Source organism: Lissotriton vulgaris, chromosome 9, assembly GCF_964263255.1.
Source record: "Lissotriton vulgaris chromosome 9, aLisVul1.2, whole genome shotgun sequence".
NCBI lineage: Eukaryota > Metazoa > Chordata > Amphibia > Caudata > Salamandridae > Lissotriton > Lissotriton vulgaris.
Genome location: NC_141697.1, coordinates 954,587,404 through 954,612,956, shown reverse-complemented (window position 1 = coordinate 954,612,956; position 25,553 = coordinate 954,587,404). Strand labels below are relative to the sequence as shown.

At 44.8% G+C, this 25,553-nt stretch overlaps 1 protein-coding gene across 1 annotated transcript in view; it reads right to left on the bottom strand.

Annotated features, from left to right (window-relative positions):
- Positions 1 to 25,553, bottom strand: part of LOC147692601 (guanine nucleotide-binding protein G(i) subunit alpha-2) — a 468,721-nt gene that overhangs the window by 165,021 nt on the left and 278,147 nt on the right. The window contains exon 3 of the mRNA XM_086938805.1: positions 18,460 to 18,601. Coding sequence (XP_086794931.1) covers positions 18,460 to 18,601 — 142 coding nt within the window. The remainder of the gene's footprint in view (positions 1 to 18,459; positions 18,602 to 25,553) is intronic.

Sequence of the window (25,553 nt, the reverse complement as noted above, 5' to 3'; positions counted from 1 at the left end):
AATAACAAATTGGTGTCAGTTCTTAAGTAAAATGTGCTGCAATTATGTACACTAAAAAAAGAAACTTCAACAGAGGTAGTTTCCATGGCTCTGCGGAGTACAGCCTTCCACAACAAGCTGCACTGTGGCTTAAAGCAGACCAATCTATGCCTGATTCACCTCAAAGGTGAATGCAACATTAACAGCAACAACCAGCTCCCGCTTCAGCTTGAGGGGAATCTTCCTTGAACTCGGTTAGCTTCAAGACTCAAGGCAGGGTATACATCACTTGAGCCAAATTGACCCAAGTCAATCCTGGGGGAACATACAGCGCCCTTCGGCAACTGCTAGATGCCAAGACAGCCCTGCTTAAAGTGACACACTGAACCCGTATGGAAGGGTTAAAGCTAAGCACCATACCATATAAGGGGTGGGGGTGATGTGGTGGAGAGGCACTCACTAATCAGTATAGTGCAAGTCTCCAGCATTCCTTAGTCAATTGTGGCTTAGCCCACTCATCTCTCACTGCCTATACAAATGTCCTAGGCGCCCATCCATGGATGAGAGTGCACCTCCTTCCTAAATGTTTCTTTCAACGAGTCTTAGGGAGGGTTCTCCATCCTGGTATTTACTTTAACAGTCTTCTCTATTGACCTATCTGATCTCAAGGTCTGCTGAGAAGCATCCAACCATTTCACATTTTTGTCCTCTCATGGATGTTACCCATATACAGGGCTTTTTCAAAACTGAACAACTGTTCAGTAAAGTCTTCGAGTTTCGTCACTAATGTCCAGACTTTAGTAGCAGTGGAGATGAATGACTTAAGGAAAATCAGGTCTTCATAAATTAAACTTTTCGCTCAAGAAATCCTCCACTATTGTAGAACGTTTAGAAAGTACAATTTCCAGAGAGGCACCAAAGCCAAGGATTCACAATTAAGAATTTCTAGATATACAAGTTATTTACACAAAGATGGGGAAAAAAAAAACAGAAACAAATTTGCTCTGTCGTCAAAAATCTTTGTGGGAGGGAAAGGATAAAGACTTATCAGAAAAATTCAATCACTTTTGAAAGATAATGTAGGTTATAGAAGCGGTCAACGCCTGGAAATTCTTAAACATCCTTCACAGGGTAAATCAGGTGATAAGCTTGCCGGAGAAGGCTAACGACTCCAAAAGAGACTAAGTAGAGAATTTACAGGAGATACTGGGCAGATTTTTTTTTATGACAATGAAAAACAGTATACGATAAACGTGGCTCGCTCTGTTACCACGCAGAAGTATTGCTTTATTGTTTCTAAAATAGAAACAGACTACTAACATTAAGTGAGTCATGCACTCTTGGCTGATGCATAAATAAATGTCTTGCAGCAGGGGTGTAAACTCTCAATGCGGAAGCAACAGGCTGAAACACTTCATGGTAGAGCCTGGGGTTTTACTCCGATTTTGTGTCCGAGTGAATACACTAAGGCTCTTCCACTGGTTTTAAGATACGAGATAATGTTCCTAATAAAGAATGAGGCTCAGGTCTGTGAAAAGAAGTAGGATCCCTAAAAAACAGAATCCATGTGCGTGGGAGATATGGAGTGAATGAAACAAAACTGTGAAGGAAGTTCCAAAGAATTATGGCAGACTAGAAAATTAAAAGTAAAGACCAAATTCTCTGGTAGGTTTAGAAAAGGAAGAGTCCTCGGAAACCATCATTTGCCCTCCTTCCTGTCCCTGTCAATGCACAGGTTCAACTGACCATGTTTGACTCACAGACTTATGAAAGATGGCAAAGATTAAGCCTTCCTATATGGAAGAAGTGAACGTGGATTGCAATTCCATGATTTGATCTATAAAATGCATTATCTGCTTCCCATAGATTGGGTCAACAGGGATGAAAATACCTTGCTAGTGCCCTCTTCTTCCCTGGTATCTGCTTGTTACTTTCAGAGCTACCAGTCGTAATTTCATCTTTTAATGCAATTTTTCTAAATCTTATATCCAGAAGGAGGGCTTGGTCCCAACTCACTAGGATTCTTTGGTGCTTTCCAGAAAAAGAAAAGGCTTGATAGTGCCCATGTGTTGTCTTCCTGACCCTACATTATACAAAGAGTCAAACATGTCCTTGTCCCTTCCTTTGATGATGTGTACACATTTGTAAATGACATTTTGAAAGTTTGCACTTTTGTTGATCAGAATGTAACCCCCCCCCCTCACACACACACACACACACAGTGCTTGCACCCCAAGAAAACCAAGACAGGACTTCCACCCCTTAGAACACCACATGTAAATCAAAACGCTTTTTAAAGATACCCATGACCAAGTGAACTCAGGAACCAAAATAACTTGGGCTAACTACCCAAGCATCTATCTTGATTGTGCTTCTCTTTAATCCAATTTTTGATTTGATTGTCTTTCTACGTCAGTGGCATACTACTGTGCCCAAATGTCTTTAATGAATCCTCTCATTTCTCTGTCCAGAATTCTTTCTAGACCAGCAATTTTCAAGGCAAAGTTTGGGAAATATAATGAGTTATTCAGTGGCTTGCATCAATCATGGGTGGACATCTCTGTAGACAGAATACCTATGGTCACTCGGCAGGTAATGCATTACTGCTTGCTCTCTTTTTCCTGCATGATTTTTAGTGAGCACTAAATTACTTTTAATATCTTATTTCAAGACACACAAGGCTATCCAGAATCCATTTTATGTCATACCGTTTTTAATTACATTTGGCTTATATATTTGTTAATGTCTCCAACTGAAGCCCTGTCACCACCATCAGCTTATCTGTTGTTGGTAAGTGCTTTTACACATTTTTACAAACCACCTTATAAAATAGTTACTGCTCCATCAGTCGTGAGAAATTAACGTGATCAAACCAACGCTTTTATGAGTTTCGAAATCCTCTCGATCTTACAGGAATGAAGTAACCTTTGTTTACTAGACTAGAATCAGAGCAAAACAGGAGGCCAAAGGGATGCACCTAGTATAGTACTGCTCTTCCCCTCAAGCCCACTGCACAAGTAACAAGAGTTGTAACAAGACCCGGGTCCCCCTACAATCAAAGATAAAGCAAGCAGAAAGAGAAGGGAAGGGGAAGAGGTTATAAAATAACCAAGTAAGAAACATCTCGGTCACTAGTATAGGTTGTGATTTATCTGTAAATCAAAAGCACAAACATTGCAGGCCGCATGCACTCTACTCGTTTTTTAGGTTTCGCCTGGCGTCCGCTGCGCAGCAGCGTCGGGCAGGCGAAATCTTATGTTTCACTGTATGGGCACTTTGTCCCGCGTTCTCTTCCATTGGCTAGCTCTATAAATGGAGGCTAGCCATTGGAAGAGCGATCTATTCGCCATTGCCGGAGCAGATTCGTGGGCGTTCCCGCGATTTTTACTCATCCCGCCCCCTTGCGATCTTCATGCGGCGGTGGGCGTTTTTTTTTTTTAAGCTCTGTTTTCGCCATTTTTGAAGTGTTGTTTGCAGGGGTAGGTTGCGCGATGTCCCGCTGTCCGTTCCCGCCCCCCCCTCCCGCTGTCCGTGAGCCCGTTCCTGCCCCCCCTCCCGCTGTCCGTGTGGCCGTTCCTGCCCCCCCTCCCGCTGTCCGTGTGTGGATGCAGTATCTTCGGCGAACATTGCGGCTCTCGGAGCTGGCGCCTCGGAAGATGCGTTCCTAACTTATTATAATGAGGTTAGCCGGCTTGTTTGTGTCGGTGTGGGGAAGGAACTTGCAAAAGCGTAACTGTGAGCACCCGTCAGGATCGGCGTTGTGCGGGGAAGTGGGAGTGACGGGGATGATATAATCAATACTCACCCATCACCGTGGGGTCTGAGTCTGAGGACAGCTCTAGCTCAAACTCCAAATAGCAGACGTACAACGGAGGACGCCCTTTAGCACACTCTAACGCGAGGATGGGTTCAGGGGGAGGGGGGGTGTACAGATGGCCCCTTAAACAAAATAGTTTTATTTACAGTAACAAAAACGCCTTTGTACTTTTTTGTATTAAAGTGTGTGCATTTCACAGTTCACCGCCGCGGGCCCGGGAATTGTGTCCTTGCACTGCTGACGTCACCCCCCTGGGCCGCGCTAGGATTGGCCCTGCGTTTTAAGGATTCCCTGCTCGTCACGATGGGTGAGTCCGAGCACCCGGTGGTTTGTCTAATTGTTCAATCGTATGCGGCAAAGTATTGTATGCTGTTGGTCCGAGGAGTGAACATTGGGTCTTCCTGGGGGCATGGACGACGGCGGGGGCACACGTTAATGCTGCTCACCAAGGGTGTTCAGCTCTGAGACGTCATGCAGCTATGGTGTGATTGGTGGTGGTGTATCTTACAACAGAGGCCGCCCTTTAGCACACTGGGTGGGTTCGATAGGGAGGGGGTGTGTACAGATGGCCCCTTAAACAAAAATAGTTTTATTTACAGTAACAAAAACGCCTTCGTACTTTTTTTGTATTAAAGTGTGTGCATTTCACAGTTCAAGTAAGAAATGTGGGAGGATGTGGCTCTGGGTGGGTGTGTGTGGCTCTGGGTGTTTGTGTGAGTGTGTGTGGCTCTGGGTGTGTGTGGCTTTGGGTGTGGGTGTGTGTGGCTCTGGGTGTGGGTGTGTGTGGCTCTGGGTGTGTGTGTGGCTCTGGGTGTGTGTGTGGCTCTGTGTGTGTCTCTCTCTCTGTGGGTGTGGGCCTGTGTGTGTGGCTCTGTGTGTGTGGCTCTGTGTGGCTCTCTGTGTGTGTGGGGGGGGGCTCTGTTTGTGTGTGTGGGTCTGTGTGTGTGGGTCTGTGTGTTTTTGTGTGGCATTTGCCAGAGATTAAACTATTGGCATTGTAAATGACAATGCCATTTATTTATCGGTTTTCAAAACAACACATAAATACAAATTTTGTCATTTACAATGCCAATACTCAAACTTTTCAAAAGGCGAAACCATTGCATTGTAAATGCTTGTTTTTTATTGTACTGTTACACATGGTTTCGCAGTTCGCATTGGTAATGCGAAAATATATTGTGAAGGATGCTGTTTCGAGGCTGTATAGCTGTTGAAAATCAATCCCGAAAGTAATGGTTTAGTCAGTAATTTTGGTAAAAGTGCAACATTTAATTTTATTTTTTACATGGTTAGATCAGTGTCTAACGGTTGGTGTATGAGGACGATTGCCTGGTTCTCCAAAGAACATGGTTTATTTTGTTGTTATGTAATTATTTGTGTCTGCGAGCGCCCTCGTTCCTTCATGCCTGGTGGCGTTGTATTCCTGAAGTCGGTTGTGGTCATCTCCCCCGCCATGGTCCTGAGGGTCGCGGAATTGGAGGAACAGCGGTCCTTCCCTTTCTTTAACACCTTGGCTGCTAGGGGTTTTCCCCTCCTGTGCTGACTCTTGGTGAACCCCATTGTTCATGACGAGCTCATCTCGTCATAAGCACAGCTCAACCGTGCCTCATGACGAGCTGAGCTCGTCATGAGCAGCGAAGGGGTTAAACCAATTTCAATCGCCGTTGATAACGTTTCTGTGGCTCCTAATTTTTTTACATATATAACCTGTATGTTAATGAAGTTGTGTGATGGATATTTAAACTGATGGAACTTTACTTTCCTTTTGTACTCATCATAGCTGACACTAAGTCACAAGTCGCGGGAATGCCCAGTAATAACCGGATATTAATATACAGGTGTCCGCTGACAATTAAGAACAAGTAAAATAATGGCAAAATAATAGAGTAACATGTAGTTAGTATTTTCAATTAGTATGAGATAAAGCCCTCTGCCCTGGGCAATCCCCGACACCTACAAAGACCATTAAACCATACAATCATTACATCTCCCGGCCTCTAAACGTAGGGTTTTGATACGAAAATCATCATCAGCGGCTTATGCATATCATGTTAAATAATGCCTTCAAGCGTTTGCCAGGAAAGGTCCAATCTAAGATTTGGGCAATGAGCAGACCAATGGAAGTGAGAAATAATGTGAGGTCGTTCCGGGTGTTAAATTCACCTACTGAGAGTCCGGACTTCTAATTCTCTGTTTGGCCTTTTTTAACTTTCTGGATGACCTGCACTCCACTCTGTGCTTTACAAGTAGGACCATCGCCTTCACTGTGCTGGTTGCTCCAGATGTCTCCAGAAATTCTTGGAGCACAGGCTTCAAGGGGGTTCTCACCTCCCTTATGTGCTCCCAAAATCCAGCGGGCCCTCTCAAGCACTGGGGGAGCAGGAGGACACCAAAGCCTGCTTTTTCTCTAAAGCTCTCTAAAGCGCGGACCCCACCTCACTCCCAAAATGCCCTCTGCTACCCGAGGGGGTTTTGGATCAGCAGTGGTCGTACGCAGAAGTTATTGAGAGCCACTGAGTTTTAATGTCTTTTTGGAGGCCCTGGGAAGGCTCCGGAAGCAGGGGACCCAGACAGTGCAAAAACAAGGAGCCCCTCAGCCCACCAAGTAGGGGCCGCTGGGAGCAGAATTAGAGGCCGCGCAAGTTGATTGGACAAGCGGGTGGGCAAGAGCACGGTCAAAGCTTCAGGCTTACGGTGTAAGAATATATCTCTCCTCATTACCATGTTTACGCTTTTGATGCACTGTTTGCTAAAAAAGTTTTTTTTTTTTAAAAATTTATTTTACCATTTTTAAATACATACAACATATGTGCTATGCACACAACATTCAACCCCCCTCCCCCATGTGACATCAAGAATCAGTGAGATACAGTATATCATCATACAACAAGACTCATTGCTTTAACCCATACCATTCCGCAATACATCGAAGAGCTATTTAAGGTGCACCACTGGTATCTGCAACATCTAGAGGGGTAGTCAGTAGGTAAGTCGTCAGTGGGGACCAGACGCCCTTGGGCCTAGAGGGAGCTGGTAGCTCCTCGGGATAACATGCCAATTGATCCCTGCAAAATGCCAAATCAAGAAGCCAGTCTCTAAATTTTGGGGCTTCCTTGCTGTCCGATGTTTGTGCTACTTTCCTCTTAGCCAGTAAAACTCTATCAGGACCAGTTGTCTATTCTTTAGTTGAAGATGGCTTTACCAGCCCCAGCAGACAAATCAAAGGGGAGCACTCCACTTCCTCCATTATCATGTCCGTCAAAGATTGTGTGACAAACAACCAAAATCCCTTAATCCTGAAACAATCCCAGGTGAGATGAAGGAAATCTGCCTCTTGTACCCCACACTGTTTACATCTAGCTGTGTCTCGCGGGCCATACCTCCTTAACTGGAGGGGCGTATAATACAACTGTGGTAAATATTTAAAGTGAATAATGCGCAAGTTACATTTTGCCGTCAGCCGTTTTGTCATCAAGCAGCTGAATTCCCAATCCACTTCACTGAGAGCATTACCTAGAGCCTGTTCCTATCGCTCCTGGGCCTGGTTGAGTACACCCGCAGTGTCAGATTGCATAGTTTGGTATAGTCGGGTGACCGGCCTACCCCCGTGAGGGACCTGCCAATAAGGTCTGCGGGGGACTCAAGGTGTCTGGTGCAGCAGGGTGATTGGAATTAAAAGCCTTGAGAGCCTCCCGCAACCTATAGTATGTGAAGACTGACATTAGCGCTCCCTGATGCCTATCGCCAGTCTGTGCCATTGTGATGAAGGAGCCCTCCGGATATATGTCATCCGTCGTAACTATATCCATATCGGGCAGGATCCCCAACGCCAGTTTGTCCTGAGTCACTGAAAGTTTAGGGTGATATGCTATTGGAGGAGCCGGGGCATAAACCAGTTGTTTACCTGCATGTCACGCCATAGTGTGCCAAGCTTGTGCCTTGCAATCCGCAGTGCACATGACTCTAAGGGGATAGGTAGTGTGCGGTTTGGAGATTAGTGCCACTAATGGATCCGGACTCATGTCATCAGTTTCCACTGCTATGTGCGGTATGAATGGTGTAGGAAATAACCAATAGTGAGGAAACTGGGCCGGTGCACATAAATAATACAAGTACATATCAGGCGACGCAAACCCACCCTGTGAATATGGCCTCGTGAGAGTACTCCAGCTACACCGGGATTTCGTGCCTGCCCAGACCACACGCAATATAATCGAGCGCAACCGTGTGAAGAATGCCCTTGTTAACTTAATAGGGACATTAGTGGAGAAATATAAAAACTGGGGCAAAATGACCCTTTTTGTATCCACTATTCTGTCTGCTAGCGAGAGAGGTAAGCCAATCCATCTATTCACCTGTTCTTCCGTGGAGGTGGAAGCTCTACCAAAGTTTTCTCTCAGTACCATCTCTGGGTCAGAGTGTCCCAACACCCCCAAATACCCAACAGGGTCCGGCGACCATTCAAGTGAATATTCCATTGGAAACTGCGGTGTATCCGTCGTGAGTGGGAAGACAGAAGATTTTTCCCAGTTAATTTGTAGCCCCGATAAATGTTCATATTTAATGTATTCCAGAAATAAGAGGATGCAGATTCACTTCCGGTTCTGAAATATACAGAACCATATCATCCGCATACATGGAGATTGTGAGAGGGCAGTGACTAAACTGAAGAGCGGCATTTGCATATCTTTGTCGCACAACACATGCCAGCGTTTCCATTACAATGGCAAATAAAATAGGGGATGGAGGGCACCCCTGTCTGGTCCCTTTATGTATGTGAAAGTGTCGAGAATGGTAATTGTTAATACGTACCCTCGCCAAAGGTGCTGTATAGAGAATCTCCATCATCTAATGAAGGGGAATGGCAGGCCCATCCTCTTTAAAGTGTCAAACATATACCCCCATCTGACCAAATGAAAAGCCTTAGCGGCATCAAGAAATACCGCTACTGCTCTACACTCCAGGTCCAGCTGATGTAAGACCGCAAACAAAGTGTGCAGGTTATGGGACGTGGAAGGAACAAAAACTGATTGATCCTGAAGGACCAGAGCGGGCAATAGTGGTCGCAGTTTGGTGGCTATAATTTTACCAATTATTTTAGTGTCTATATTCAGCAGTGTGGACCGACGATGCGGCTCACAGTTGTCTGCCTGCTTCCCTGGTTCTAGCAATGTCAATATTAGTGCTTCCCGGAGGGTGGGGCCACCTTTCTTGTATGCCTCGCTGTACATATTCACCAAATGTGGGGATAGTATGACCGCATACTCCTTATAAAATTCCCCGGGCAGTCCATCTATGCCCGAGGCCTTGCCAGATGATAACTTGCGCATGGTGTCTTTCACGTCCTCTACTGTTTGAGGTTGCATTAAGTACTCCCATTGTGCTTCTGAGAGCCAGGCTAATGCTATGTCCTCAAAGAAGTCCAAAATCTCTTCAATCAGCCTCTTCCCCTGTTTACTTGGAAAGTTGTACTTTCTGAACTGCACATTTTCGATTTCAGTTGTTTAACCCATCTTTATGTACAACAGTACAGACAGAAGAAGCAAAGGAGGCAATCCTTGGAAGGGAGGTCTTAAACTCACTTTGACTCCAATATGAAGAGGCGGATATCTAGCCAAGTAGGGTTGTGGCAAAATAAGCAGAATCTGAAATCAAGTTGGAAAAGTACTCGCATTTAGGACCATACTAGAATAACCTACATTAAGTAGGTGTGCACAGCACAAGTGCGAAGTCACAATGAGAAAGGAGGTGCATAATCTCACCTCTGTCAGACATCTATTTTCAAGTCCAATTAGCGATGGAGAATGGAGGATAGTGGAAAAAGAATCGGTCAAGCGGCCATCTGCACAGATTGATTAAATCCCACTCCGCTTTCTGCCTCAGGGTAGCAGATTTCCCAGTAAGATAGCAATGAGAAGAAGCTCACTTGGGAGGAAATTTATTTTATGGATCCAGTCCAGGGCAAATCAATGGCAGCGTACATTAAGGGGGGGAATGTATTGAGCCATCAGAACCACTTATGGGTTGAAGATTTATGTGAAGAATATAACCGGGTCTTCATCCATTTATGTGGTATGTTTAACATTTAAGTATTATTACTACTCACAAGACATTAATGCACATCTTTCCTGTTTCAGCTGCGTAAGTGGATTAATGAGGGAGTATGTGCACAGAGGAAAAACCTTCTAGTGGAAAAGGAATCACCTGGAGTGAATGCCTTCTAGGAGGCCTTGACTTAATCTTGAGAGCCGACACGGGCACAAGCAGAAATATGGCTTGGAAAGTGCAACAAGGCTTTCTTACTGCTTCATTAATAGTTTAGTGTAGGGATGAGAAACTTCACCAAGCTTCAAAATGGCAGCCAGCAAAGAGTGTGACATTCAAATCACGTTTTTGACATCTAGGAAAGCCAATTAGGTGGGGGCGATTATGGACTGCAAGAGTAAACCAGCATTTGCAATTCAATAGGTCTCGCCTTATTAAAGTTTGAGCTATTGGCATTGCTAAATAACGCAACACCAATATTGGTGTTGCATTATTTAGCAATGCCAATAGCTCAAACTTTAATAATGCGAGACCTATTGCATTGCAAATGCTTGTTTTCTTAAGCTCCAGCCATGCTGCTGTAACAACATGGTGAAAACGAGGCTGAGCTATTGACTTCGCAAATAACAATGCCTTTTATATTTTTTTGTTTTAAAAACCTTAAATAAAAGGCGTTGTCATTTAAAATGCCAATAGCTTTAACTCGTGTAACTGCGAGACCTATTGCACTGCAAATGCTGGTTACATTTTGTTTATGAGTTAGACCTAAAGTATCCTGGGGTTTAAACCTGAAAGGGGGAGGAGCTATGTCCGTCCACTGCCTCTCTGCGCTATGTAAAACTGATAAACCTGGCTGAGTGCAAATCCCTGCTTCCCTAGTTAAACAAGTTTTGTGAACCTATCAAATCATTTTATGTCCCTGTACGTCCGTTTCCTTGACTGGCCAGCCTCATTGTTTGAAGTTTTTCAGTTCAACGGGGTCCTATAGAATCGAAACTACTACATAGTGAGGTAGACAATGGTGTTACTCCGCATATGACAGCCTTGGTCATATATTTATAGTCCATGTTACACTCGGACGTTATGATTCATTCGTCACAGCGTATTTTTTTAAGGTTTCAACGTCCGGGTTCAGAAACTAGAATTTTACTGTAGCTCATACAATGGAGTAATATAAACTAATGCACTAACTTGAAACACATACGCTGAAAAAAAATGTGATTCACTTTAAAGGTTTAGTACGGTATTTCCGGCCAAAAAAGAAACCTGGTTCTGTTCTATCAGTCTGCTGACATGATGACCTAATGCACTCTCCATTTAATATTTTTTTAATATGCCAAAACATATTTATCATTCTATAACCATAGATTATTTCTCCTTATAACGCATGCAGGCCATGTTAGCTGTTTACTATGAGACAAGCTAGCTTTTAACTGCAAATACACTAGAGGCGTCCAACACAAAGCAAGTGACGTTTGAGACGCAGAGGTAGCTCAGTGAGTTTATCATGGCAGGGCAAAAATATGGAACAGTCGCACGGTTTAAGTGTATCCAGTCCTGGACATCCAATTAATGACCATGGTGCATTATGGGAGTTGTAGTATTGTTTCACGTCAAAGAAAAGGAAAATTCAGGTCTGAGTGTATCAGGTAAGCCTGCTTAATAGTCTAATCAAAGACCAATTTGGGGAGCAAGAAGGTGGCAGGTCGGCCACGTGCGTTAAAGACTCACCGCTGACATTTGCGCGTGATCTGCCGGGTGCAAAGTAAAGTTTAGGCAGGACTAACAAAGCCTTTCATTCTTCTGATGATGATTTAATAATGAATACCATTAACGTAGGTTGTTTAGATGCTTAGTATGAAAAAAATACCGGTAAAAACACATATATAAAAAAATCATTATCTCTACATACAGTCATTACCTGTGTGCCGCTCATACTCGACCCCACGGGGCCCTCCCTCGAGCACTGTCCAGCTGAAAGCGAACGAGCAGGAAACGGAGCATGCTAGCAGGGGCAATGTGCGAGAGAGAAGCGGGGGCGGGTAGGCGGCAACCACAGGTGGGGAGAAAGACATGGCGGCTGCCGTGAGTTATGGCGTGTTGTGCACTACCAAAAGCACATGTTGAAAATAAAGTAAATCACCAAAAACAAATCCGTGGGGTGAGCCTACGCACACAGTTACCTTGTGTCTCTGTGCGAGCGCGGTGACCATTAAGCGGTGCCGCGCCCGAATCAAAGTAAACGAGCAGGAAGCGGAGCATGCTGGCAGGGGCATCGGATGAGGCAGCATTAAAAAAAAAAAAAAAAAAAAAGATGGCCAGGGAACCTGCAATCGAGCCGGTGAGTCCCAGCGTAACTGGATGCATTGCCGGCGCCCATACTGTTAGCGGACCTACGCCATGAGTGTGCACATCGGCTGTATCAAAGAGATGCCTTGAGTGTGCACATGGCATGTCCGGGCGCCGTCAGATGTACACGCGTATGGTGCGAGCAGCTGTTGTGATAACGCCGCGAGCCGAGCTGTACCCGTCACAGCTGATGTCTTCAAGAGCGAGTGCACCCAAGCTGATGTCTTCAAGAGCGCATGCACCCATCCTGCCCCGCATCGCTAAGCTAGGCGGCAACAATAGATCTCGCTTACGCGAGTAGCGCATGGTGCTGCATCGCTAGGTGAGACCTAAAAAGTACATTCAGAGTTTCAACTTGTTGTAAGGGATACAATACCAGACCTCCAAACATGGCCCAAAAGGCTGGTCAAATACAGCAACTATGTAGATAATTTTACAGACAAAGTTTTAAAGGGGGAACAGCCATAAAGATGCTGAGATGGAAATCTTGATGTATTCTGTTGACTGCTATCTACGGCCAGGTGTGAACCAGAAAGGGAACTATTATTATGAATTTTCAGAACTTACCAATCATGATCTATGACGGGATAAAAGAGAAAGAATTTAGGAGGATACCTCGATACACCAAAATTAAATTAGAGGTTAAGCCCTGCCAGTGATATTTTTGAGGAGGTGGTTGCCATCGGTACTGAGTTTTGGCATCAGGACATATTTTGTATTGCCAGACTTTGGCCCAGAACAAGAGAGCGAAGGGAAGTAAAGGGAGAAAGAAGGAGGAAGTGAGGAAAACGGTGACAAAGGCAGCAAGTATGGCTTAAAAAGGATGGTGCAATAGTGAGATAAAGAGTCAAGAATGAATATGCAACATTGCCTTGATGGAGCGCATACTTAGGTTGCCTACTCTCTAGCTGTCCACACCCACCGTTTGCTTCTCCACAATGCAGTGGAGGTATTTCCAATGGTAGTGAATGAAGGAGATAAGGATGCAAGTGCCACGCAGTGCAACGAAACACAGACAGACATTGTTTTGTAGAGCTGCAAGGACCTGATCAGGAGTAAGTAACATAGATTTACACGGTCCTTGAGATGATAAAGATCCGAAATGTAGTGAAGCACTTCATCTTTTTCCAATAGATGTAGTGCACAAAAATATCTACCTCCTATCTGGATATGATGCAGCCAATATTGCTCTAGAAAAGAAGTTCAATGTTTCTCCAGAAAGATGAACCTCTGGATGTCCTGCAGTAGTTCCTAAACGCAAATGTTACGGGTGTTGCATGGATAACAAGGTCTATGGATCTCTAGAGGTTAGTTGTTCTTTACTAAATTAGAATAACCGTGCTTCATGGGTAATGTGGGTGCTTTCTTCATAGTGCAGAGAAAAACTTAACCCATTTAAGTGAACCATTTGAGATAAAGCTGAGAAGAATGTCCCAGGCTCCTTAAACTCTTTAGAGACTGGGGGGGGCTGAAGTGATCTTTACCATTGAGTGTCTCATTTTGGACTGGATAGGCTAAGCATGAGGAACAGCAAGCAGATGTTGAAGGCTAGGAGGGAAACTACACCCTGGCCTTAAATGATCTTTACTGGCTAGGACAAATAGGCTGGGCATGGCTGGTACCACTCGGATGGAACTCAATGATTTGTCTGCGATATTGATCTTTTACTGACAGAGGACCTTGTCAGTCAAGAAGACGGGCAGACTCTTACAATCAAACTGGAAATCAATTCCCTATTATGGATAAAAAGCTGAAAATATTCACCCTCATCTCAAAGGAGACAGTCTTGAAGGTCTTGTCTAGCACATAGTAGTGCTACCTAGTTGTGTGCAGGTCACTGGGCTCGCTAGTCGGGTCATTGTGCTCGTGGCCTCTTGCAAGGAAAGGAGTTGGACGATCGATCAACCGGAGCTTCCCCGTTCCTCATGGCCCCAATGAGGTTTCTGGCAATGGAAACAGAGTGGCTGATCCGCTGGTAAACGGACTTGTATTGCCTGTCACCAATATAGTGGGAGCTACTGATTTCAAATGAGCAAGAAAACTCCATATCGTTCAGGTTGTCATTCATGACATCCAAGAATGAGTCTGAACTCGGGAGGAACAGCAGCATGTTGGAGAGTCTTGAGGCTAGAATTGGGCAAGGGAACAAAGCGATTACTATAAATCGATCAAGCTGATTCCAATTCAACAAGTCAGAATTGTAAACCCTGTTCACCAACCAAGTCCTCATTGCATGAAATGGGGACAGCCAGGAGACCATTATCTCTGAGGAGACAGACAACTGGTACTGGCTATGATTCATATGGTCTCTGTGCTTAGAACTGGACAAGAGTTTCTGGGATCAACTCTTGTTCTTCAAAGACCAAGCATGGCAGTAAGGACAGTTTTACACACTCCTGGATGGGGTGCATAGTGGCATCAGAGAATGCTCCCACAAACTACATGTCCGAGGATTAACAGGAGTAGGGTTCCTTCAGTTCCTCTTGCAAAACAGTTTACTGGTCCTTCTCAGCAGCTTTATACAGTGAGCAAGAGCTAGACAACTACAACAGGGACGGGGAAGAGACGAGAGGGTTGGCTATGCCTCAAACGACAGAATTTGCTACTGATACCATGCACAGGAGGAGTAGGCGCTAATTTAGTGTAATTCTCCAACACTCTAAAGTTAGCAAAGCAGCTTTGATTCTCTGGCTCACACCCAGGCATGGAAGCATGCTCAACCTTTTGGGGTAACATGTCAGTATGACCACAACAAGAAGGAGAGCTGGGTTCAAATATAAGGTATATCTGTTCATGAGTTCTGTTCTCAGAAGAGGAGCGGTCTATCCAGCTGATGATGCAACCGAGTCTTTCTCCTACACCAAAGTCTGGCCCCTGCAGGTTTAAATTGTTCCTCTGCTACTGGGCTTTTGACACCCATTGTTGACACTGGCAACCAGATCCAGAGGAAACATGTCTGGTAAATGTGAATGTGTGATTAGGTAATATCACTCTCACTTGGGTTAGGATTGAGCAGGATCAAAGAGTGACGACAACACAACAACAAGGCAAGCGGAAGGGCCCCTGGATGGGGTGCCATGCTGAGTTACTGACAAAAAGGGTTCTCTCTATGGCGCCTTATTGCCAATCCCCATACTCGCTCTAGTGATCGCAGCCAGAGCAGTTAGGTGGCAAATGACTACTCCTAAAATAGAAGCGACATAGGTTATGTAGGTCAGGTGCTGCAAACAGCCAGTGATGTGATGCACACCGCTTAAAAAGCAGCAGCATAAATTATGTGTACTGAAGGAAGGGAAGACTAGAGTGAGAAAACAAGCCAGTGAACTAGCGTAGGAAGTTGCAGAGTATGCCAGCAGGTTCCCCCTCACGCTGATGATCAGAAACGAGGTAAGTTGTGAACTGCTTGAAGATGAATGGGTGTGCTACCAGAAGACCTGCAGTTGCTGCTCTGTTGAACAGCTTTTGCAAGTAGATTCCGACCTCACCATATGGAGGCTCCAGCAACCACATCTTATGAATGGGAGCGAGTGCGAAGATAGTTTGCTTACGTAACTTACCACATTATAATTGAAGCAGTGCATCTAATTACATGTAAAACTTTCAGCACTAAGGTCTAATGATGACACGTTTAATTGTAATTCAGGCACTAATAGGATCACTTTTACTATACGAGGACACAAGAGAATTTTGCATTTAACGCTTCTTCTGACGTAAAACGTATTATCGCACAAAAACTAATAAGCGAGAGAATAAACAAACCAACTGATATGACAAGTTCGTTAAGTGGGCTTTGGGATTCACAAAATGGTACTTAAGGCAGCATGGGCTCAAGGGATACACAGAATACAGTTGTTCAAGCAATCACTGGATGAGTGCAAAGAACTGCAACAGAGGCTTATCGCGAAGAATGGACCTCTCAGGGATGGAGAAAGACCGAGGCGTTGATCTCCTGGGCTCAAAGGCTCATGGGAGAAGTACAGGCGTAGCCTCGTGAACTGGGTCAAGTGACTCCGTGCATGGTTTCTCATCATGCAAAGTGACGGCCTCACTCCTCTGTTGAAGGGTTATAGGGTGTGATGGGGTTGGGTCAGATCCATTCCCAGCAGCCTCCTACACTTAGCGAGAGCTAGACAACAGCAAGGGCTGGGTTGTTGGCTAGGCCTCAGTGGGCTGGAATAGCTACAGATAGCCACAGGAGGGGTAGACTCTACTTTAGTATGATCCCCTGACCCCATTGTTGGCTGAACAGCTTGAATTCTCTGGCTCACACCCAGGTATGGAGGCATGCTCAACCTTTTGGGGTAACCGGTAAGGAATGCAGAGAGCCACCTTAGGGAGCAGATGGCATTTGGGTATGTTATTTTATTTCACATTTAGGAGTAATACGCTCAGAACTGGCACAAAATATAGCCTAGGGAATTCACACAGTGTCAGCTGTTAGGCAATGTGTCCTAAGGGTTAGAGATGCTGATACAGGAACTGGTGTACTAGGTTTGATTCTAGGCTTTGGTTCAACTGCCTGCTCTTCTGGGTGAATCACTTAATCTCTCCCTGCCTAAAAGAAACAGACATTGGCAAAGGCAATATGTCTGGTATTGCCCGCTAGCCTTTAGGCTTTGTCAGTGCTTGTTTTTTCATGATGTTTGCAAAACTTTGTCAGGCAGCTGCAAAACCCTCACTAATGTAAGAAAGAAAAAATGTCTAAAAGCAAAACGTTTTTGGTGTCAATCAGCACACATTGACAATTTAGTCCTAAACACTTAGGGGGATTACATTGTGTGGGGTTGTACTTGTGAAAGTGCAGGAAGTCATTACTCACAATGCAGTTAGACAAAGGTTGAAGTGGGCTGCCAAATTGCCCTATGCCATACTGGGTGGAAAAAAACGTGAATTACTTCATAATGGATGAAAGGGGACTGGCTGGAAGACCCAATAAGTATATTCTACATATAATTTTAGTGCAATCAAAGAGAGTTGTTACGTTTGGTTCACTTATGAACCACTCTAATGCCCTTGGACAAGGTTTGTACCATAAAATAAACTGCAACAGGCTTCCATCACAGTGTACTAATGCAAGGGGACCGCAGCCTTCATCTCTAGGAGTGAGTTGTTTAGAAAGCTGACACAGGTGTACAGAGAACTTCACTGCTAAGGGTTTTTGCAGCACAGCGATACAGAGCATACTTGCCACCCGTTGAGCTGTAGATTTCCCAGTAAAAGACAGAGGTACAGATGCTTTTACCTTAAAGACTGGGGGCCAGATGTATCAAGATACACTTTTGCGATTCTCAAATAGCGGTTTTTGAGAATCGCTATTGGAGAATAGCAAAATGGTATGCATCTAGAAATTCGCCATTTTTTAGCGATTTCTTAAAATTCCTTATTTGCGATTAGCAAATTGCTAATCGCAATTCAGGAATAATTTCCCATTCATTTCTATGGGCCAGGAGGCCCAAAGGAATGAATGGGATGTTATTCTCAATTTGCGATTCGCAATTTGCTAATCGCAAATTGAGAATAATTTCAAGGGTGCAAGGGTGTCTTAAGGACACCCTGCTGCACCCCTGAAATTTACATGTGTCCGCATATGGTGCACATACATGCCCTAAGGGCATGTATGAGCGTCACATGGCACCTTTACAAATGGCAAAAAGCGTATTTGTAAAAGAATTTGCAAATACCACCAACTACAAGTTGGTGGTAATTTGCGATTTCTTAGCCTAAATTCGCAAAACTTAAATGCTTCATACATAGCATTTAAGGAATCGCAATTTGCGATATCTTAAATGCTTACGCAATATTAAGGAATCGCAATATTTGTGATTCCTTAATATTGCGAGGCTTTTTAGTTGATATATTCCATTTTCCTATTTTTTTGTCGCAAATGCTGCTTTTTAGCGATTCGCAGCGTTTGCGACAAACAAATGGTTTGATACATCTGCCCCCTGGATGATTTAGGGAATTGAAATAGACATGCAGAGCCTTTCGCCTTCTAGAGTAACTGATGGAGCCCCATGGGCCTCTGGCACAGACACAGTGTATCACTTCCAAGGCTGGATGGTGCATTGGATTCTGGCTACAATGTTAGTGTCTTTCATCTCTAGTGCTTGGTCTTTATAGGCCTATACCATAGATAAAGCAGCTCTGTTACCCCTGTGAACCCCTTTCCATTTCATATTCTTTTTGAAGCTGATAATCCTTTTGCCATCTTTGAGACAAAAACCTCACAAATGCAACAAATCCTGAAAAGAAGCAAAAAGGCCACATACTGCTCTGGCAGCATCTCCAAAGTCCACCTTCAGGTTGCCCATGGCTTTGATGATGGCCATGATGGACTGGATGGTGTTGCTGTACACCACGGCCTTGTACTGCTGGCATTCATCCTCCGAGTATCCGTCTTCATGGATGATCCTAGGGAGAAGGAAAATAGGAGTCAACCAGTGTTTCTCGAACATGCGTTAGCTCTTTCTGAAGGAAGCTCAAAGACTCTCTCTCACTATTTGGCGTACGAGAGGAATTCCACACACAGTGAGCAACACTCCTAATTTAAATGGAGAATTGTAGAAATTTTCCAAATACTTGGCCCCTGTTGCAGCTCCCAGTCCCTGCTTTTCATTAGGGCTGCGGATCAGAGCCAAGCCACACTGAAGGACCCAAATTTGGTTTTCAGCAATAGTATTATGGGAGTGATGTGAGAGTAGAGCGAGTTATAAAAAGGGCTCCCGGTTTTATTGTTTATTTCTTTGTACATTTCAGTCTGTATTCATCCATATTTATTTTTTGGCTGTCTTATTGGCATTTTCCCATATTTATTTTGTGTTTTGAGAATAAACGGAATTGTAAAATTGTATATTTCAACATTTATTTAACTGATAAACATGTTTCATAAGCCTCACGTTTTAGCTAATTAAGCAGCCAAATACAACAAAACACTACACCCACAGGTACATATTAGCATTGGATACCAATATTTGTTAAAGTATGCCTGTATTTAAGAAAATGTAATGCTGTTTTTTGAACTCTATGATGTCTATTTGCTCAACTGTTGGCCGAGAATTCATGAAAGACAGCACAGAGAGTCACTCACTAGCAGCACATTTTTCTGTATTTTTCTGCTCCAAAAAATAAATAGACAGGAAACACATTGTTTTCTGTTCTGTTTTTATCTGTAAAAATGGAAAACTGGGAGCCTTAGTTATAATGAAGGGCCAACTGTAGGCCCCTGTTCGTGTACAGCTGGAATACTGTGGGTCAGACCTGAATTTTATTTATTTATTTATGAAGTTTTACAATCAGGGACCTTAATATGGATACCTGTAATTGCAGGAATGCTGCGGGTCAGGTCCGAGTCATAATTAAGGACAAATGAAATGTGGATCAGGACTGAATTAGAATGAAGGCTCCAAGTGTGGTTCCCATTGCTTGCATTGCAGGAGTGATGCTGGTCAGGGTTAGATGACAAAGAGGGACCTATATTTGGTTCCCAGTACTTGCATCATTGGAGTGCTGCGGGCGTGTAGCGAGTTAGAAGGAAGCATGAAGTGTGGGTCCCTGTTCTCGAACAGCGAGAATACCGTTAGTCATGTCTGAATTACAATGAAGAATCCAAGAGTAATTCCCATTATTTGCATTGCAGGCATGCTGTGGGATAGGGTTGAGTTACATTTGAAGGACTCAAGTGTAGCTCCCAGTACATGCAACACAGCAGAACTGTTGGTCAAGGTTGGGTTACAATGAAGGACCAGGTGTGGGCCCATGCGCTTCAATAGCAGGAGTGCTGTGGGTCAAGGCTTACTTACAACAAAGCATACAAAAGTGGTTGTCTGATCCTGAATACAGGGGTGATGTAGGAGAATTCAATTACAGAAGGTCCAGATCCTGAGTATCAGGGGTGAGGTTCTGTGACAATTGTAAGTGGTGTTTTCGACTCGCATGAATATGGGCGAGTCTAGTATCTATGAACCGCAAATGACGAGTTTAGTAAGTGTGCGCAGTTTCGCTGTGCTAACTTAAACCGTTCGTTTGTTACGTGGGTTTTTCATCTGTACCCACGGGTTCCATCTTAGATACGGCATCCATTTTGTCTCTTGCCCTCAAGTAGCCAGCGAACGGACGCTGTCCGCTTCGCGACCCTGGGACTCCCAAGATATTTGCGGAAGACACATGTTCTTTGAAAGTGTCTTTATGATGAGGGGGTTGCTGCTGTAAGACAGATGATGCCGCTCGAGGCTCATCTTGCCGCGCGGACTTATTGTCTCAGCCGTGCATCTCATTAGGCACGTCCCTTTGATGCCTGTATCTCGTGCTTCTCGATACCTCCCTTTTTACACCCTTTCCGATCTCCCTACTGTCTCCGTCTTCCTCTGCACCTGTCTTCGTTCCTATTTCGATCTACTTTACTGCTGATTGGAATTTGCTAATGGTGGGAAGATGGGTTTTTACAGTTGGGAACCGCCAAATGTTTCCGCACTTATGTTCTGGACCTTGTGTGTTTCAAAGTGACCAAAGCGACCCCTCTGAGAGCGACTTGTGGGAACCAGGTTGTAAACTATTGTGTAGCATGTTATCCTATGGGTAAAAACTGTATAAAAGGAGCGATCCACAAATACAATTTGAAGCAGTCTCCCCGAACTACACTCGATGTACTTCCTGTGACTTCTGTGTTCCCTGCAGTAAATAAACCTTGACTCTTTGACGCCGAAGGAAGTGTCCCGTGTCTCTGTGACTTGTACGCCGGAGCAGGTTACCCACGAAGGTTTCAGGTGTTGTGCCCTGGCACCGCTGGGTCCAAAAGAACCCAGTCCTTCAGTTGGCGCCCAACGTGGGGCTTCATCAGTGGTATCGGTCCAAGCCCGACGATCGTGAGGAACTTCGTGTGAAATCTCCGAGGGAAGGTGCACCCCGCTTCATCGATCCTGTTGTCGAAATAAGTGGCCCGTAGACTTTTCCCGCGAAGATTCCCGCCTCCTAACGGCTGCGACGGACTGCTGCCCTGACTGTAGACCTGTTTTGGCGCCTGGCGTAGACCTTGGTATAGCGAGACGATTGACGGGCCTTCCTGAGGACGCCATTGATCTTTGAGTTAAGTATTTGTGGGTCGCTCCCAGAGTTCTTTGTTGTAAACACTTTAGCGAGTGTTTTTGTTGTAGACACTTTAGCGGGTGTCTTTGTTGTACACGCTGTGTGAGTGTTTTTGTCGGTGACACTTTGCTAGCGTACTTTGTTGTTGTTGTATTTGTTTGACGACTGCAGCCGCCAAAGACCGAGGGTTTAGTTCTTTGCTGGGACTTGGTAAATCCCGAAATCCCGTTACCCTTGAAGTTTGTGAAACTCGGCTAGTGTGCAAGATGCCTGGTCGTAGTACTTTGTTCAGTTGCTTTAGACCTTGTGGTGCGGATTCCCTGCTGGAGGACTCGTGTCCGATACCTCCGGTTGGAACTCCTACTTATGATTTATATAGCAAACATGGGCTAGGCCCGATTGCTTTTAACGATTATTGGATAAAATATACAAAGAAAGACGGCGATCTTCGTTGGCCACCTCACGGTAGCTTCGAAGCGTCGATCTTAGATAATTTGGAAATAAAGTTGTTCGAACGCAAATCTAGGCCGGCCATGTTTGATGCCTTTCGGTTCTGGCGCAAAGAAGCCCGACAGAAAGAGATCAGACAAAATAAACGTAGTCAGCGAGATACTGTTGCTACTATAGTGAAGAAAGCTGAGCAGTTTCAGCGTGATAAGGAGGATAAGGATAAGGAAGTGTTTGAGAGATTACAGCGTATGTCCATAGACAAATGCTATCCTGTTTTGCCTACGGAGACGGATAAGAAGGAAGAGGCAGTTGAGGATTCTTTAATGTCTTATCTTATGAAGTCGCCACCTCCGTACGTACAGGGTACCGCAGCTCCTGTGGTCCCTGCCGTACCTGTTCTTCCACCTGTTATTCCTCCACCAGTTCCTCAACCTGCACCCGCTCTTCCGCCTGTTCCTGCTCCTTTGCCTATTTCTATTCCTACTGCTCCTCCGCTTCCACATACTCCTGTTCCCGCTACTGCTCCTGTGTTGTTAACCCCTGTTGCTGCTAATGTCTCTACTCCTTCTCTTGTTAGTCCTGTGTCTTATTCTTCTCCCTCTACTCGTAATCGTAATTCTCCCCTTGCGACAAACTTCTTCCAGTCGCTCGGACCTGTTTTTGGGTCTGCTGGTTCTGATGGTCCTCAGAGACGTAGCCAGCTTCCTGGTAATAGAGAACGTGTTGCGCTATACAATATGGCGATGGGTTGGATGATAAACCCTGTTCGAAATCCACCTCGTGTTGTCCTCGAAACGTTTGATCAATTCAACATACCAACTCAGAGATATGTGTTTGATGAAATGTGCAAGTTTTTACATGATCAGATAGTGGTTAATGCGCCTGACGAGGTGCTGACCGCCCTGTCTGAACTTCGGCTCCAGTTCGCAACTGGACTGATAGTCGACACTAATGTTCGACGTGCTGTTGAGCACTTACTATCTCTTCGTCCCGCTCCTATTCCTTATGCATTGTTCGTTGAGGACATTGAAAAACAAACCGAGTCTGGCCAATATCCTATGCGTGAAGTTCCGCCAGTTTGGATACCAATTGATAATACTGGTGCCCAGCCAGTTCCGGCACATTTCCAGAGAGTGTGGATACACCTCCCATGGAAACGATCGGAAGTGCTTCAGGTGAAACAAACTTTGCCCGATCCTCGCAAAAATCCTGCTGGGTATTACAAGGAATTATCGCAGCTCGTAGACGCTACGATAATGAATCTTGCCGATATCGACATGTTGTTCGGTAATATCGTACCACAACCGGTATGGGCGAAGATTCGTCACCAAGATCACGCAAATGAATTAGGTGGTGATTGGAATGCCATTACAGCGGCAGACGCTGGACAAGTGGCTGCCACTAAACCCGATCAGTTGATTGCTGAACTTCCTCAGCGAATCATTACATTAATGAAAACGCTTATGCCAGCTATGAAGGTAAATTGGGATAAGTTGTCAGCCTGTAAGCAAAAGAAAGATGAGAGTGTCTCGGACTTCTTTACGAGGTTCGAGGAAGCATTCGTTGATCATAGTGGACAGGATATGGGTACTGAGGGTGGACAGAGGTTGTTTGTGGATAAGTTTGTGTCAAACTTATTGCCCGACTTGAGCCATAAATTAAGGAATTCTGAAAGTGCGTGGGCCGTTTCTACCTCAGCTCAGATATTGGCTACGGCACAATATTACGAAAATAGAGAAAAAGAGGAAAATGACCGTGCCGATAAAAAAACGAAGGAGCTAAAAACTAAAGTGTTGTTACAACAAGTATATCCGCCGCGTTCTAATCAGAATGCGCCTCAGCAGAATAGATCGCAGTCGCAATTGAATCGATCGCAGCTGCGTAATGATTCTTCTTTCCAAAGATCTTCATTAGGGTACAACCAATGTGCTTATTGTAGACAGGAGGGACACATTAAATTCAATTGTCCTGCTTTAAATGACCGTAGTGGTGGTAATTCGTCTAGAGGAGGCCGTGGTGGTGCACAGCATGCATCACGTGGTAGAGGTCGTGGTGCTCAGAATGATCGCTCTGACCATTCATCAACTTCTAATAACTGTTTCGATCAACGTGGATCATCGCAAGGACGATCTGCGCAGTACAATGTAGACGATTATTACGTCGATCAGGGAACTGACGATAGTAATTACTAGGACAGCCAAAGACAAGGAAAGGGAGTGGTATCAGTTCCGGTTGATCAGAGAGGGCCTTACGTCGCAGTTGCTACATCGGGCGTCGTTGAGCCTTTTCTGTTGGACACTGGTGCAGCGAAAAGTTCTATCATGCATTCGAAACTCCCTGGCGCACCTTTGTCTGGCTTAACAAATGTTTCCGTTGGATTCTCTGGCGCCCCCGTTAGCAATCCAGTTTCGCGCCCTTTGCCCCTTAAAATTGGGCCTCGTGAGCTCGAAGCTCCATTGATTTTGTCTACTGGTTGTGGCGAAAATCTTTTGGGTCTGGATTTGCTGAAACGCTTGTATGCAACTTTGTATTGTTCTCCTGCGGGTGTAAAGCTTACGTTAGGAGAGAGAGTAGTCTCTCCCATGTACTTGTCTCTCGATAAGCTTCCACCGGAATTGGATTCTCTTCCTGCGTCTTTGTGGGCGACGGGTCCAAATGATGTGGGCCTACTTGATATCTCCCCTTATGTTGTTCAGTTGAAATCTAATGTGCGCTTGCCACGTATTCCCCAATACCGTATCTCCCTTGATGGTGAACGAGCTTTGTTAACGATCATCTATGATTTGATCGAGAAAGATGTCATTGAAGAAACTCGGGGAAACGTGTGCAATAGTCCTGTACTGCCCATTCTTAAACGTACTGATCCTACCAAACCGCCTGTTTATCGTTTTGTTATCGATTTACGGGAGGTAAATAAAATTGTGGTTCCTCAATTCCCTGTTGTGCCTGACATCACGGCGCTACTGACTCTGATTCCAGCTACTGCTTCATGGTTTTCGGTGATTGATTTGAAAAATGCATTTTTCAGCATCCCGATTGCCGAAGAGAGTAGGGACCTTTTCGGTTTCTCTCTTGGTGGACGTAGCTTCCGGTTCAAACGCGCTCCTCAGGGCTACTGTGAAAGTCCATCGATTTACAGTCAAGCTTTGAAGGGTCAACTAGATGCGTTTAGGTTGCCGGTTGGTGCGGCTTTAATCCAATACGTCGACGACTTATTGGTGGCGGCTGATACTCAGGACATCTGCAAAATCGCTACAGTGTCGTTGCTGCAACATCTCTGTGAGTTACATCACAAGGTGTCACCTTCTAAACTCCAATATTGTTGTCAAGAAGTCACCTACCTAGGTCACTTATTGTCAAAGGAGGGAAGGAGATTGACCCCAGAGAGAATTGCAGCGATTGCACGCATGGCTGTGCCACAAACCCAAAGAGATGTGCGTGCCTTTTTAGGTATCACGTCGTACTGCAGGCAGTGGATTCCTAATTTTTCATTGCTAGCGAAACCATTGGTGGCTCTTACGTGCAAGGATGTTTCGACTCCTTTACCATGGACGGAAGAATGCCAGAATAGTTTTTCTGAATTACGTGATTCATTGTGTTCGGCTCCTGTGTTAGGTACTCCTGATTACAGTAAACCGTTCACGTTATATGTTCACGAGAGGGAAGGTTGTGCTTTGAGTGTCTTAACGCAACCTTTTGGAGGTAAACAACGTCCATGTGCATATTTTTCCTCGACCTTAGACCCAGTAGCTAGAGCATTGCCGAGTTGTTTGAGAGCAACTGCGGCAGCTGCGGTCTCCATCCGACAATCAGCAGGATTGGTCATGGATAA